Source organism: Sphaeramia orbicularis, chromosome 18 (assembly GCF_902148855.1).
Source record: "Sphaeramia orbicularis chromosome 18, fSphaOr1.1, whole genome shotgun sequence".
In the NCBI taxonomy this organism is placed as follows: domain Eukaryota; kingdom Metazoa; phylum Chordata; class Actinopteri; order Kurtiformes; family Apogonidae; genus Sphaeramia; species Sphaeramia orbicularis.
Genome location: NC_043974.1, coordinates 2276255 through 2291394, shown reverse-complemented (window position 1 = coordinate 2291394; position 15140 = coordinate 2276255). Strand labels below are relative to the sequence as shown.

General features: G+C 44.4%; 1 protein-coding gene across 1 annotated transcript; it reads left to right on the top strand.

The window, feature by feature from the left end:
* The first annotated feature begins 332 nt into the window (after positions 1-332).
* On the top strand, positions 333-13238 carry LOC115438144 (butyrophilin subfamily 1 member A1-like). The gene is made up of 5 exons (XM_030161558.1): positions 333-491; positions 1589-1662; positions 4276-4614; positions 11801-12088; positions 12782-13238. The coding sequence occupies exons 2-5, from the start codon at positions 1590-1592 to the stop codon at positions 13012-13014; spliced, it is 933 nt and encodes a 310-aa protein (XP_030017418.1). The 5' UTR covers positions 333-491; position 1589; the 3' UTR covers positions 13015-13238.
* Positions 13239-15140: the final 1902 nt, after the last annotated feature.

Sequence of the window (15140 nt, the reverse complement as noted above, 5' to 3'; positions counted from 1 at the left end):
TGTTTGAACACAAACACCCACATGTAACCCATGTGAAAAAAACAAGACAGAAAGAACACATTTAAATGCTTAGAAACTTTATTAGAATATGCAAAAACAGGTGAAAATCCATAAATAGGGTTAAAACTCATAAAAGCATTGATGAAAAATCAGTTAAATCCATTTTGATGAGAATAATTGAAATTCTGTTAAATAAGTGAACTTTCCCTTTAAGAGCTGAGTTACAGTTCACTGTGAAGGTACAGGAAAAGAAGGAGAAGCAGACGGATGAGTGTGTGACAGAACTGATAAAAACAGGTTTATTTACTGTGAAAACTAATACTGACCTGGTTATAGTTTCACAACAACTTCTGTGTGAACTAACCACAACAGTTCTGGTCAGTTTTGGGTTGTTGTTGTCGTGTACTTTGATGATCCAGTAAGAATTTCACTGTTTGGATTTTGAACTGAACTCAAATCTGACTGAGGAACTGGAACGGATCTGGAAAAAGGTTTGAACTGAACTTGAACTGACTGAATTATTATTTTGTGAACTGTGTTATTTTCATATTTGCAGCATTTCTGGTTTTGTGATATACAGTATGTGATGTTTTATTCCATAACGGTGTTGAAAAGGTTAAGGTTTGTTTCTGACCTGTGGAAAAGCCTAAACTCAAAGGAATAACAAGAACATTTATGCAGCGCTATTTTTGGATCTGCTCCCAAACTGATGGGGTTCATCCTTGGTCCATGTCTGACATTTGAACCAAGTTTAGTGGAAGTCAGTGCAGTAGGTTTAGTGTGATCCTGTTGATCCACAAGTGTGTGAACACACAACCCTCCTCACAGAGGGAACCTCTGCTGTGTTCCAGTTCCAGCTGTAACTGCTGTTTTTCCGTCCTTCTACTGCTGTAAATGCACTGGAATGTTCAGTCAAAGCTGGGACTTCCACCTGTGAACTCCTACTAGATCCATGTTCTCCCAGTTCTGAGCTCTGATGTCATGTACAAGCCCCCCCATGGATGTGGTGTTTATGCAGATTATTCATTAAAACAAGATATTACTCTGAAATTATTTATCTGTAAATGTTCTGTATAATCAGCTGCTCTAGTGTTAGCTAGTTTCAGTCCAATGAGTGACAGAATAAATTCAAACCAAATCTGAATCCAAATAAACAGAGAACATCAAAGGTAGAACAGCTGCTCTGTCCTTATGCACCGTTCTTCTTCCTCTGTTTCCTTTAAATAATCAAAGAACAAACACCTGTGGGATAGAAATGACTATAAATGAACAGAACCTACGCTCCACCATGCTGGTTTGTTTACATCTAACTCCCACAATTCCTTGCGCTCAGACAGTTTGGTGTGACTTGCCTGAATGTTACAAAGTCGTGAGTCGTGGTTTGAAGTCGTGACTTACGGGTTCAAAAAACGGCCTCGAACGCAGCATAAATAAATATGTAATCTTTAAGAGCTTGAATTGTGTTGAACTCTTTCTTTATAAAATACAAGTGACTTTTTATTGTAATATGACTGATGACTTTATTGAATGAATGTTCAGTCATAAATGTTCATGTCCTTGTTTCATGCTTTTATTTTTTAAACTACAGGATGCTTCAGCAACAAACTCCACTGAGCGCCTTCACTGTGTTGACCTGTCTACTCCTAAACAGCTGTTGTGAAGGTGATGTCACATCAGAAAATCTGTGCACTGGTCTGCCTTGGTGGAGGTCTGTGCTCTATGAGTGCTCTTCTACTTTTGTTAGTTTTTCCTTAGGAATGTACCACTCAAACATAACGTGCCCACACTTTAAAACCCTCATCCTTTGGTCCACACCACGGTTTCCTTATCATAGACTATCTGCTACTCCCCTCCAGTTGAGAAGTACTGGTGCAGCAGACAGACGGACGACGAACTGATGCCAATAGGGCTGAGGGTAAAAATCTGAGGTTTTCTCTCATAAAATACATGTTTTTGGAAATCTATGAATTTATAAAGATCAACAATATAAATTTTTTCCTCATAAATTTAACACCATTTACCATGCAGAGTTTATAAGCTAAGAAAATATCCTTTTGTTGTGCATTTTGTATTTTTTCCCTCAGATTTACGACTTTAAAAGAGTTTTTTCTTGCATATTTGGGAGTAGGGATGGGAATCGAGAACCGGTTCTTTTTGAGAACCGGTTCCCAGTAGCTCGATTCCTTGGAATCGTTTGCCTGCCTGCTTATTGATCCCGCCTTCGTTGCGCATGCGCAATGACGTCACATGTACGCTGCATTGTTTTGGTCAGAAAGTAGACAACATGGTGTTAAAGCAGAAACAGTCTAAACAGACCACACCAGGTCCATACAGACCACACCAGGTCCATACAGACCACACCAGGTCCATACAGACCACACCAGGTCCATACAGACCACACCAGGTCTAAACAGACCATACCAGGTCCAAACAGACCACACCAGGTCCAGTCTAACACTGTCACAGCTTCCATTTCTTCTAAAGGTGGAATCCCTCCAATATCCTTAAACATTTGTCCACAGCATGTGACTCATTTACAGGAATGTCACATATTTGATTCTCTACTTAGTGGCGCTTGTGAATGTAGCAGCAGAGTGAATGTCACACGGAGGTTACCCCTTTAAGCCGGATCCCCGGGCCACACCAGCACAGACACAAAAAGGCAGTGTTCGTATAAAAATGATTTATTTGTAATAAAATAACAGAATAGAATCTATGAATAAAAACAGTTAAAACACAACTGATCAGTGGTTAAAATATGCTAAAACATAGAACAATCTAAAAAAAAAGGGGCCGCTACGAATAAAACACAGGAAATGTCTGAGTCCCACATCCATTCAATGAAATCAGCGCAAAGCGCTAATCAAGATACTCAAGTCTGCTGACGGCGTCCGTGTAGCGTCACGCGGTGAATCCTTATTCAGGCCTTGTCTCTGTGGGTCCGGTCACAGTGCCACGGCCTCGCTCCGTTGCAGCTTGTCCGGGTCGGGGAAACTGTCGCGGCGTCAGCTTTATGTCCTCCGGTGAACCGTTGTGTGGCCTCGTCCTCCTGCAGCTCCGATACGTTGTTCCTCGCCGGCTCGTCCTCCCCCAGGAACGCTCCGCCACGGCTGGAAGAACAGTAGCAACTTACGAGCTGATCTACACAGATAGCAGCCACATTCACCCACACAAACACAGTTTCATACGTTCCTTCACTTAGCGTATTTGTGGCTCATCAAAGTCCTTTTCCCCCCGACACCGTCCGAACGCTGGAGCGCTGGCCATGAAACGCCGTCCTGCAGAGCCTCGAGCTTCCTCCTCGTCGCTGAGTCTGTGTCTTTTATAGCTGCTCAGGAAGTCCGTGAAAGGGGAGAGTGTAACACCTTTCAGGTGCGCACCCCTGCTAATTGTCAAGCCCAGCTGGCTGTGGACCAATAGTTAATGTAGGGGGAGGGGAACAGGGGGAGACAGCAGTGCTGAATAAAAAAAGTCCAATCCACATTGGCTTCTGCTAGTCCATATAAAATCACTGCAAGCTGCACACAGAATAAAATGTACACACCATGCAATATAAAATTTACAATAAAAATGCACAGCAAGCATAAAACACTAAAAGCATCGCCATGTACGATTGTTTAACACATAACAGCCCCTGTCATCCTGTGACATGAACACCGGGCCGGTTCTGGTTCGGGCAACAAACGTCGTAACTCCTTAAATACAAGTTTCTGAAGGTAAGAAGGGAAAGGAAATGAGGTGCACAACAACGGGAGACAAGCCGAGTCGAACCAGTTCCACGTAGTAGAAATGCAGCAATAGAGGAATTAGTAAAGAGTCTGTAGTTTCACTTTCACTGTACACCCACCCAACCCCCCACCCCACCCCCCGAACTGGCCCAGCATCATCTGTTATTATTAGTTCATACTGTATATGTTCTATTTTCTGTGCAGATGGAAATATAACAGACAGTTAATGCAAACACACCTGTTTGTACTCTTTTATTCCCTCAGCCAATGAGAATCGATAAGAGAATCGGATCAATAAGCAATTTCGGTAATGGAATCAGAATCGTTAAATTCTTAATGATTCCCATCCCTGTTTGGCAGTCACATATCTGAGTTGATCTCTTAGTTTCTTTGCATATGTGTGTTATTAATTTCCATGTTTATTTTTACAGAATAAAAGTTTGTCTTGTTGTAAAATGTGTTTTCTGACACTCCCAAAGCTGCTATTCCTTAACCCTAGATCCTCATGATCCTCCAGAACCTCTTGGTCTGCTGTTTTGCTCCTCAGGTCAGGGTCAGGTGTCCAGTCCTTCTGAACCCTTGGTATCACTGGTTGGACACAGTGGAACTCTGCCGTGTCACCTTCATCCTGCTGCTGATGCTTCACAGCTGACTTTGGTGTGGACCAGATCAGACCTGGACCCTCGCTTCGTCCTGGTGTGGCCTGACGGTATAGAACAGGGAGGACGAAAACATCCATCCTACACCAACAGAACATCAGTGTCCCCTGAGAAACTGAAGCTGGGAGACGCTTCACTGAGGCTGTCCTCAGTAAGGCTGTCTGATGAGGGGACGTACAGATGTTTTATCCCACAGCTGACAGACTCTACAGTTCAGCTGGTTGTAGGTGAGTTTGTCTGAAGTGCACAACACAGGAACAAACGTTATACACATGTGCAGTAAAGAACTGGGTTATTTCCTGGAGGATTCACTGATTATTTATTTGTATAAAACAGGAAAAAGTGTGAAAAAGCTCCTTGTAAATAAACTAGGGCATTAACTGAAAAGTCAGTTTGTCGACACGTCGACGTCTGTGGCACAAGTCGACGTTCCTTTGGAGGAGTCGACTAGTCGTGTGTTATTCTCTCTCTCCCTTCCATCACCTGACAGGGCACTAGCCTTCATTCAGCACATGTGGATACTCTCATCTTTCTACATGAAAACATGGAGCACAGTGAGCGGTAGTGATGCATGGATCAGCAGACCCGGGTCGAGGTTGGTGTAGGTCCAAAAAATGTCACTTTATTTGCGGAGCAGGTCAAAAAATTCCACAAAGTGACTTAAAAAAAAAAAAAAACACCCGTGCATCACTAGCACAAAGCCAAGACTGAAGGAAGAAGACGACAGAGTAGGAACTGAACTGACTGAGATCTGTTTAAACTGTGGTCTGATGTTCTGAACCATGTACGCACCACCAACACTGAAGAACACTGTGGACAGACTGAAGAACACTGTGGACAAACTGAAGAACACTGTGGACAGACTGAAGAACACTGGACAGACTGAAGAACACTGTGGACAAACTGAAGAACACTGTGGACAGACTGAAGAACACTGGAAAGACTGAAGAACACTGTGGACAAACTGAAGAACACTGTGGACAGACTGAAGAACACTGTGGACAAACTGAAGAACACTGTGGACAGACTGAAGAACACTGTGGACAGACTGAAGAACACTGTGGACAAACTGAAGAACACTGTGGACAGACTGAAGAACACTGTGGACAGACTGTAGAACACTGTGGACAAACTGAAGAACACTGTGGACAGACTGAAGAACACTGTGGACAGACTGAAGAACACTGGACAGACTGAAGAACACTGTGGACAGACTGAAGAACACTGTGGAATGACTGAAGAACACTGGACAGACTGAAGAACACTGTGGACAGACTGAAGAACACTGGACAGACTGAAGAACACTGTGGACAGACTGAAGAACACTGGACAGACTGAAGAACACTGTGGACTGACTGAAGAACACTGTGGACAGACTGAAGAACACTGGACAGACTGAAGAACACTGTGGACAGACTGAAGAACACTGTGGACAGACGGAAGAACACTGGACAGACTGAAGAACACTGTGGACTGACTGAAGAACACTGTGGACAGACTGAAGAACACTGGACAGACTGAAGAACACTGTGGACAGACTGAAGAACACTGTGGACAAACTGAAGAACACTGTGGCTAGACTGAAGAACACTGTGGACAGACTGAAGAACACTGGACAGACTGAAGAACACTGTGGACAGACTGAAGAACACTGGACAGACTGAAGAACACTGTGGACAGACTGAAGAACACTGTGGACAGACTGAAGAACACTGTGGACAAACTGAAGAACACTGTGGACAGACTGTAGAACACTGGACAGACTGAAGAACACTATGGACAGACTGAAGAACACTGGACAGACTGAAGAACACTGTGGACAGACTGAAGAACACTGTGGACAGACTGAAGAACACTGGACAGACTGAAGAACACTGTGGACAGACTGAAGAACACTGTGGACAAACTGAAGAACACTGTGGCTAGACTGAAGAACACTGTGGACAGACTGAAGAACACTGGACAGACTGAAGAACACTGTGGACAGACTGAAGAACACTGGACAGACTGAAGAACACTGTGGACAGACTGAAGAACACTGTGGATAGACTGAAGAACACTGGACAGACTGAAGAACACTGGACAGACTGAAGAACACTGTGGACAGACTGAAGAACACTGGACAGACTGAAGAACACTGGACAGACTGAAGAACACTGTGGACAGACTGAAGAACACTGGACAGACTGAAGAACACTGTGGACAGACTGAAGAACACTGTGGACAGACTGAAGAACACTGTGGACAGACTGAAGAACACTGTGGACAGACTGTAGAACACTGTGGACAGACTGAAGAACACTGGACAGACTGAAGAACACTGTGGACAGACTGTAGAACACTGGACAGACTGAAGAACACTGTGGACAGACTGAAGAACACTGTGGACAGACTGTAGAACACTGGACAGACTGAAGAACACTGTGGACAGACTGAAGAACACTGGACAGACTGAAGAACACTGTGGACAGACTGAAGAACACTGGACAGACTGAAGAACACTGTGGACAGACTGTAGAACACTGGACAGACTGAAGAACACTGTGGACAGACTGAAGAACACTGGACAGACTGAAGAACACTGTGGACAAACTGAAGAACACTGTGGACAGACTGAAGAACACTGTGGACAGACTGTAGATCACTGTGGACAAACTGAAGAACACTGTGGACAGACTGAAGAACACTGTGGACAGACTGAAGAACACTGGACAGACTGAAGAACACTGTGGACAGACTGAAGAACACTGTAGAAAGACTGAAGAACACTGGACAGACTGAAGAACACTGTGGACAGACTGAAGAACACTGGACAGACTGAAGAACACTGTGGACAGACTGAAGAACACTGTGGACAGACTGAAGAACACTGTGGACTGACTGAAGAACACTGTGGACAGACTGAAGAACACTGGACAGACTGAAGAACACTGTGGACAGACTGAAGAACACTGTGGCTAGACTGAAGAACACTGTGGACAGACTGAAGAACACTGTGGACAGACTGAAGAACACTGGACAGACTGAAGAACACTGTGGACAAACTGAAGAACACTGTGGCTAGACTGAAGAACACTGTGGACAGACTGAAGAACACTGGACAGACTGAAGAACACTGTGGACAGACTGAAGAACACTGTGGACAGACTGAAGAACACTGTGGACAGACTGAAGAACACTGTGGACAGACTGAAGAACACTGTGGACAGACTGAAGAACACTGGACAGACTGAAGAACACTGTGGACAAACTGAAGAACACTGTGGCTAGACTGAAGAACACTGTGGACAGACTGAAGAACACTGGACAGACTGAAGAACACTGTGGACAGACTGAAGAACACTGTGGACAGACTGAAGAACACTGGACAGACTGAAGAACACTATGGACAGACTGAAGAACACTGGACAGACTGAAGAACACTGTGGACAGACTGAAGAACACTGTGGACAGACTGAAGAACACTGGACAGACTGAAGAACACTGTGGACAGACTGAAGAACACTGGACAGACTGAAGAACACTGGACAGACTGAAGAACACTGTGGACAGACTGAAGAACACTGTGGACAGACTGAAGAACACTGGACAGACTGAAGAACACTGTGGACAGACTGAAGAACACTGGACAGACTGAAGAACACTGTGGACAGACTGAAGAACACTGTGGACAGACTGAAGAACACTGGACAGACTGAAGAACACTGTGGACAAACTGAAGAACACTGTGGACAGACTGTAGAACACTGTGGACAGACTGAAGAACACTGGACAGACTGAAGAACACTGTGGACAGACTGAAGAACACTGGACAGACTGAAGAACACTGGACAGACTGAAGAACACTGTGGACAGACTGAAGAACACTGGACAGACTGAAGAACACTGTGGACAGACTGAAGAACACTGTGGACAGACTGAAGAACACTGGACAGACTGAAGAACACTGTGGACAAACTGAAGAACACTGGACAGACTGAAGAACACTGGACAGACTGAAGAACACTGTGGACAAACTGAAGAACACTGTGGACAGACTGAAGAACACTGGACATACTGAAGAACACTGTGGACAGACTGAAGAACACTGGACAGACTGAAGAACACTGTGGACAGACTGAAGAACACTGGACAGACTGAAGAACACTGTGGACAGACTGTAGAACACTGGACAGACTGAAGAACACTGTGGACAGACTGAAGAACACTGGACAGACTGAAGAACACTGTGGACAAACTGAAGAACACTGTGGACAGACTGAAGAACACTGTGGACAAACTGAAGAACACTGTGGACAGACTGAAGAACACTGGACAGACTGAAGAACACTGTGGACAGACTGAAGAACACTGGACAGACTGAAGAACACTGTGGACAGACTGAAGAACACTGGACAGACTGAAGAACACTGTGGACAGACTGAAGAACACTGGACAGACTGAAGAACACTGTGGACAGACTGAACAACACTGTGGACAGACTGAAGAACACTGTGGACAAACTGAAGAACACTGTGGACAGACTGAAGAACACTGGACAGACTGAAGAACACTGTGGACAAACTGAAGAACACTGTGGACAGACTGAAGAACACTGTGGACAAACTGAAGAACACTGTGGACAGACTGAAGAACACTGTGGACAGACTGAAGAACACTGGACAGACTGAAGAACACTGTGGACAGACTGAAGAACACTGGACAGACTGAAGAACACTGTGGACAGACTGAAGAACACTGTGGATAGACTGAAGAACACTGGACAGACTGAAGAACACTGTGGACAGACTAAAGAACACTGGACAGACTGAAGAACACTGTGGACAGACTGAAGAACACTGGACAGACTGAAGAACACTGTGGACAGACTGAAGAACACTGTGGACAGACTGAAGAACACTGTGGACAAACTGAAGAACACTGTGGACAGACTGTAGAACACTGGACAGACTGAAGAACACTATGGACAGACTGAAGAACACTGGACAGACTGAAGAACACTGTGGACAGACTGAAGAACACTGTGGACAGACTGAAGAACACTGGACAGACTGAAGAACACTGTGGACAGACTGAAGAACACTGGACAGACTGAAGAACACTGTGGACAGACTGAAGAACACTGGACAGACTGAAGAACACTGGACAGACTGAAGAACACTGTGGACAGACTGAAGAACACTGGACAGACTGAAGAACACTGGACAGACTGAAGAACACTGTGGACAGACTGAAGAACACTGGACAGACTGAAGAACACTGTGGACAGACTGAAGAACACTGTGGAAAGACTGAAGAACACTATGGACAGACTGAAGAACACTGGACAGACTGAAGAACACTGGACAGACTGAAGAACACTGTGGACAGACTGAAGAACACTGTGGACAGACTGAAGAACACTGGACAGACTGAAGAACACTGTGGACAAACTGAAGAACACTGTGGACAGACTGTAGAACACTGTGGACAGACTGAAGAACACTGGACAGACTGAAGAACACTGTGGACAAACTGAAGAACACTGTGGACAGACTGTAGAACACTGTGGACAGACTGAAGAACACTGGACAGACTGAAGAACACTGTGGACAGACTGAAGAACACTGGACAGACTGAAGAACACTGGACAGACTGAAGAACACTGTGGACAGACTGAAGAACACTGGACAGACTGAAGAACACTGTGGACAGACTGAAGAACACTGTGGACAGACTGAAGAACACTGGACAGACTGAAGAACACTGTGGACAGACTGAAGAACACTGGACAGACTGAAGAACACTGGACAGACTGAAGAACACTGTGGACAAACTGAAGAACACTGTGGACAGACTGAAGAACACTGTGGACAGACTGAAGAACACTGGACAGACTGAAGAACACTGTGGACAAACTGAAGAACACTGTGGACAGACTGAAGAACACTGTGGACAGACTGAAGAACACTGTGGACAGACTGAAGAACACTGGACAGACTGAAGAATACTGGACAGACTGAAGAACACTGTGGACAGACTGAAGAACACTGGACAGACTGAAGAACACTGGACAGACTGAAGAACACTGGACAGACTGAAGAACACTGTGGACAGACTGAAGAACACTGTGGACAGACTGAAGAACACTGGACAGACTGAAGAACACTGTGGACAGACTGAAGAACACTGGACAGACTGAAGAACACTGGACAGACTGAAGAACACTGTGGACAGACTGAAGAACACTGTGGACAGACTGAAGAACACTGTGGACAGACTGAAGAACACTGGACAGACTGAAGAACACTGTGGACAGACTGAAGAACACTGGACAGACTGAAGAACACTGTGGACAGACTGAAGAACACTGGACAGACTGAAGAACACTGTGGACAGACTGAAGAACACTGGACAGACTGTGTGTGGAGTCTGTTCATTCAGTTCATTCATGCGCTCTTTTCTCTAACATGCTGTGTGTCTTTTCTGCTGCTGTCTGAACCTTTAACCACTTTATGTTCAGTTAAATTTAACAGTAAATTCCAGGTTTTAGCCTGTGTTTAGTTTTGGTTCAGTGTCTGTGAAGGACTGTAGATGCTTGTGTCTCAGTTTTTTATTCTGCTCTTTACTGAACATTGTTCATGTTCCGGTGCACGTTTGTACCAGTTGTTCATAGTTGATCAGCTGTGTGTCTGTTGTTCCTCCGCTGTCAATGTGGTGATGTCATCATACGACAAGTCGACTCGACTTTGACAAATAAGTCGATCTGAAAAAATCTGGAGTCACTAATGCCCTAAAATAAACCCCTCCATCCCAAACTGACGCTCTAAAAGAACTTTCTTCATCATCGTCCAAAACTAAACACTTTCTCTGACACCTGTTGGTTCTGTTTATGCCTTTTACTGATTACATGTCAGATCCCACTCTTTACAAGGACTGGTCTGTATGGACTAGAACGTTCTCCTGAAGGAGCTACTGGTCCATCTGCGTTCCTGCCCTCACCTTTGGTCGTGAGCCATGGGTGGTGACTAGAAGAACCTGATCCTGGACCCCAGTAGTGGAACTGGGTTTCCTCCACAGTCTGGACTGTGTCTTACAGATAGGGTTAGGAGTTGAAGCATCCCAGAGGTTCTCAGAGTAGAACCACTGCTCCTTCACATCCACAGGAGTCTGCCAAAACAACTGCAAGTGTCAAAGAACAGACGAGAAAGATTTGGACCAGATCCACAAACTGGGTGACTGACAGCAAATTAAATGACAGATAAGATGAAATAATAGATGATTTTCTTTTTTCACCTGACAGATGTTATTGTATCGTATGTTCTCACACACAGCCGTCCATCTGAATACCTTCCTAGTTCTTGTGTCTCTATATTCTAATAACAAAAGTGTCTGTGGTTCTTCCTCCTCTTTTCTTTTCTCTCCTGTCGTCAGGTGCTGCCTCCTCACCTGTTATTACTACAGTAGATGATCAGCAGAGCGGAGGAGTGGTGCTCCAGTGTCGTTCCTCTGGCTGGTATCCAGAGCCGCAGGTGTTGTGGCTGGATGAGGAGGGAAACCTCCTGTCTGCTGGACATCCACACACACAGACAGTCCGAGGTCCTGATGACCTCTATACTATCAGCAGCACAGTGACTGTGGACAACAAACACCAGAACATCACCTGCAGAATCACACAGAACAGCATCGCACAAACCAGAGACACCCACGTACATGTTCCAGGTGACTCAGGGTTTATGGGGTTCCTTAAAAACATGAGTTTTATTTATTCATTTATGACCCCGCCCCCCGAAGAGGAGGCAAGGGGTATTGTTTTTGGTTGGGTTTGTTTCTTTGTGTGTTTGTGTATTTAATTTTAACAGTGAAACTACTGGTTGAATTCTTACTTAATTGGGTTTACAGATTACCAGTGACCCAGAATACATGTGATTACATTTTGGGAAAAGTAGGTCAAAGTTCAAATTCTTTATGTATTTTTAAAATCTTTTTTTTCCTCATTTACTTAGAATGGCTGAAATTTGTCTATGCTGTTTATGTCTATTAGGTGTGTAACATACACACATATTTGGTCCACATACCGAACTGAACAGTTTCAGTTCACACCTGTTCAGTTCAGTCCACAGCTGAACCCAAACGGCACAGTATAAGAAAAAGAAAAAGGAACGAAAGACATTGGTCAATGCACAACTTTAAATCCATGCAAGTTTCACACAGACATATTGAAGGAGTGCACACACTGACCTGAAATATGAAATAGAAGCTGATATAAGGTTAAAAAAAATTTAAATAAAATAAAAAAAAAAAAATATATATATATATATATATATATATATATATATATATATATATATATATATATATATATATATATATATAAAAGCTGGAACCTTCTTGTTGTGTGTTTGTCCATCACAGGTCATTCCAGTTCATCTGCTCCTCTCCTGGTCGCTGTGATCGCTCTCATACTGTCGCTCATTGCAGTGGCTTTTATTGTCCACAGATGGAAACAGAGAAACAGGAAGTATGGAAACAGTCAACAGTCAGCCAAGCTGTCCCAGCTCAGTAAATGTCCCATATCTGACCATGGATGTGGAACTACAGACTTCTGTGGGAGGAGGGACACAAAAATGGAGCAATTCTCAAGTTGAAGCTGGAGAACTGAAGAAATACAACTTCAGATTGAGGAAAATGTTATTTTTTTAATACATCATGTGTCCAAATTGCAGGAAAAACTTCCACAGTTCTTCCCAGAGTAAAGTCCATAAATATTTGGACAGTGAAACAGATGTTGTAACGTCTGTGTACAAAACTACAGTGGATCTGAAAGCTGCAGGAGACTTTCATCACCAATTTTTCATCAGATCTGTCCATCCTCAGTCATATCCTCAGTATCACAGATCTGTAAGTCTTTGGTTTGTTTGTGGTGGATGGCTCTTCAAAACTGTTCACCATTAGGAAGAGATTCAGGTGAGTACTGAGAGAAAGACTTACGGATTCATGATACTGAGGATATGACTGAGGATGGACAGATCTGAGGAAACATCTCCTGCAGCTTTAAATGAAACATTCAACATGTGATTGAAACATGAATTTTCAGCTTTAATTCAAGGGTTTAATACCAACATACTGTATGAAGTGTTTTGAACTGACATTTAGTTCAAACAGTAAATTCCTCCATCATGGTCTCCTTTAGTGTCTGATGTGAAACAGCTGTACCACCAACTCTCACTGTGGGAAGACTTAGACACATGGTTCATGCACTGTTAACAATTCACATTCACATGATCAGTACATTTATGTTCAGATGTTCTGGACTGGTCGTCTTCCATTTATCCACTTCTGGGTCTCGGGTCAGCAGCCCCAGCAGCCCCAGACTGCCCCCTCCCCAGCCCTCACTCATGAACAAGATCCTGAGATCCTTCAACTCGTCCACCTGAGGTCGGACTTGTGTCCCTGACCTGGAGTGGACACTCCACCCTTTTCCATCTGAGGACCATGGCCTCAGACTTGGAGGTGCTGATCTTCATACCAGCTGTGAACCGCCCCAGTGAGAGCTGGAGGTCACTGTTTGATGAAGCTAAGAGGACCACATCATCCTCAAAAAGCACAGACCAGGGGCCTCATGTGTAAAGCATGTGGACGCACAAAAACCTGGCGTACGCCCTTTTCCACGCTCACGTTCAGATGTATAAAGAGTGAAATGACCGTGGAAATGTGCGCTCCTCCACACCAACTCCACAGCTGGAGTACGCACGTTTCTAGTGCTTTAGAACCATTGGAGACACTTAGAGGAGACACTGAAAAACTGTTAAGAATGTGAAAAAGGTCATTCCTCTGACTGATGTGCACATCGGAGATACACAGAAGAACAATGAACACACCGACACGTCATCCTACTGTCAGAGCAGCACATCCACCACCAGAACCAGAACCAGAACCAACCCTGGACCCATCAGTGCCAATCCTGCCCAGGAGGACATTCAGCAACAACCATATAAGGAGACAAGGACACAGAATTCACTGGTTGATAAATGCATTTAATGCAGTGTTCATGTCTGTGAGAACATTTATTAGTCGGTCCAGTCGCTTCTGACTCCGCCCATTGTCCTCACGATGTCCTCTGGTGACCCGGGTCAGGTTGGACCCATGCCGTCGGACGGGCATCAGTAGTGGGCTGTGGTGGACCGGCTAACGCTGGGGAGTCAACAGAAGCCTCTGTGACAGGAGGATGATACTGGGTCTGACCGTTTACTGTCTCATTGTTGGAAAATAATCACTTGAGTGATTTAAAAATGAGTCTTTGATTTATGTTTACGCATTTGGCAGACGCTTTCCTCTTTGATATCCTGTCATGATCACACATGAACCTTTATCTTGCTTGGCTGTGAACAGACTGTTGGATGATCCATAAAATGAACTAATGTGTGAGTTACACTAATACTAAATCTATATTTACCTTGGGGGTGATCCCAGTCAGACCAGTGTCATCTACAGTATCGTCCACTTTCTGCTCAGTCTCAGTTCGTCTCTTTTCTCCTTCCGCCTGTTTCGGCCTCCGCTTCGCGTCCACATTGACGTCATCATCTCATCATGCACAGAGGGGAATTCCAGAGGGAATGAGAAAAAAATAAAGGAAGGTCCGCACAACCAGTGAGCTCCCCAACAATTTAATCGTGACGTTTCGGGCAGAGGCCCTTCATCAGACAGCCTCAGACGGCCTCTGCCCGAAACGTCACGATTAAATTATTTTTTTCTCATTCTACTTTTTGGGATC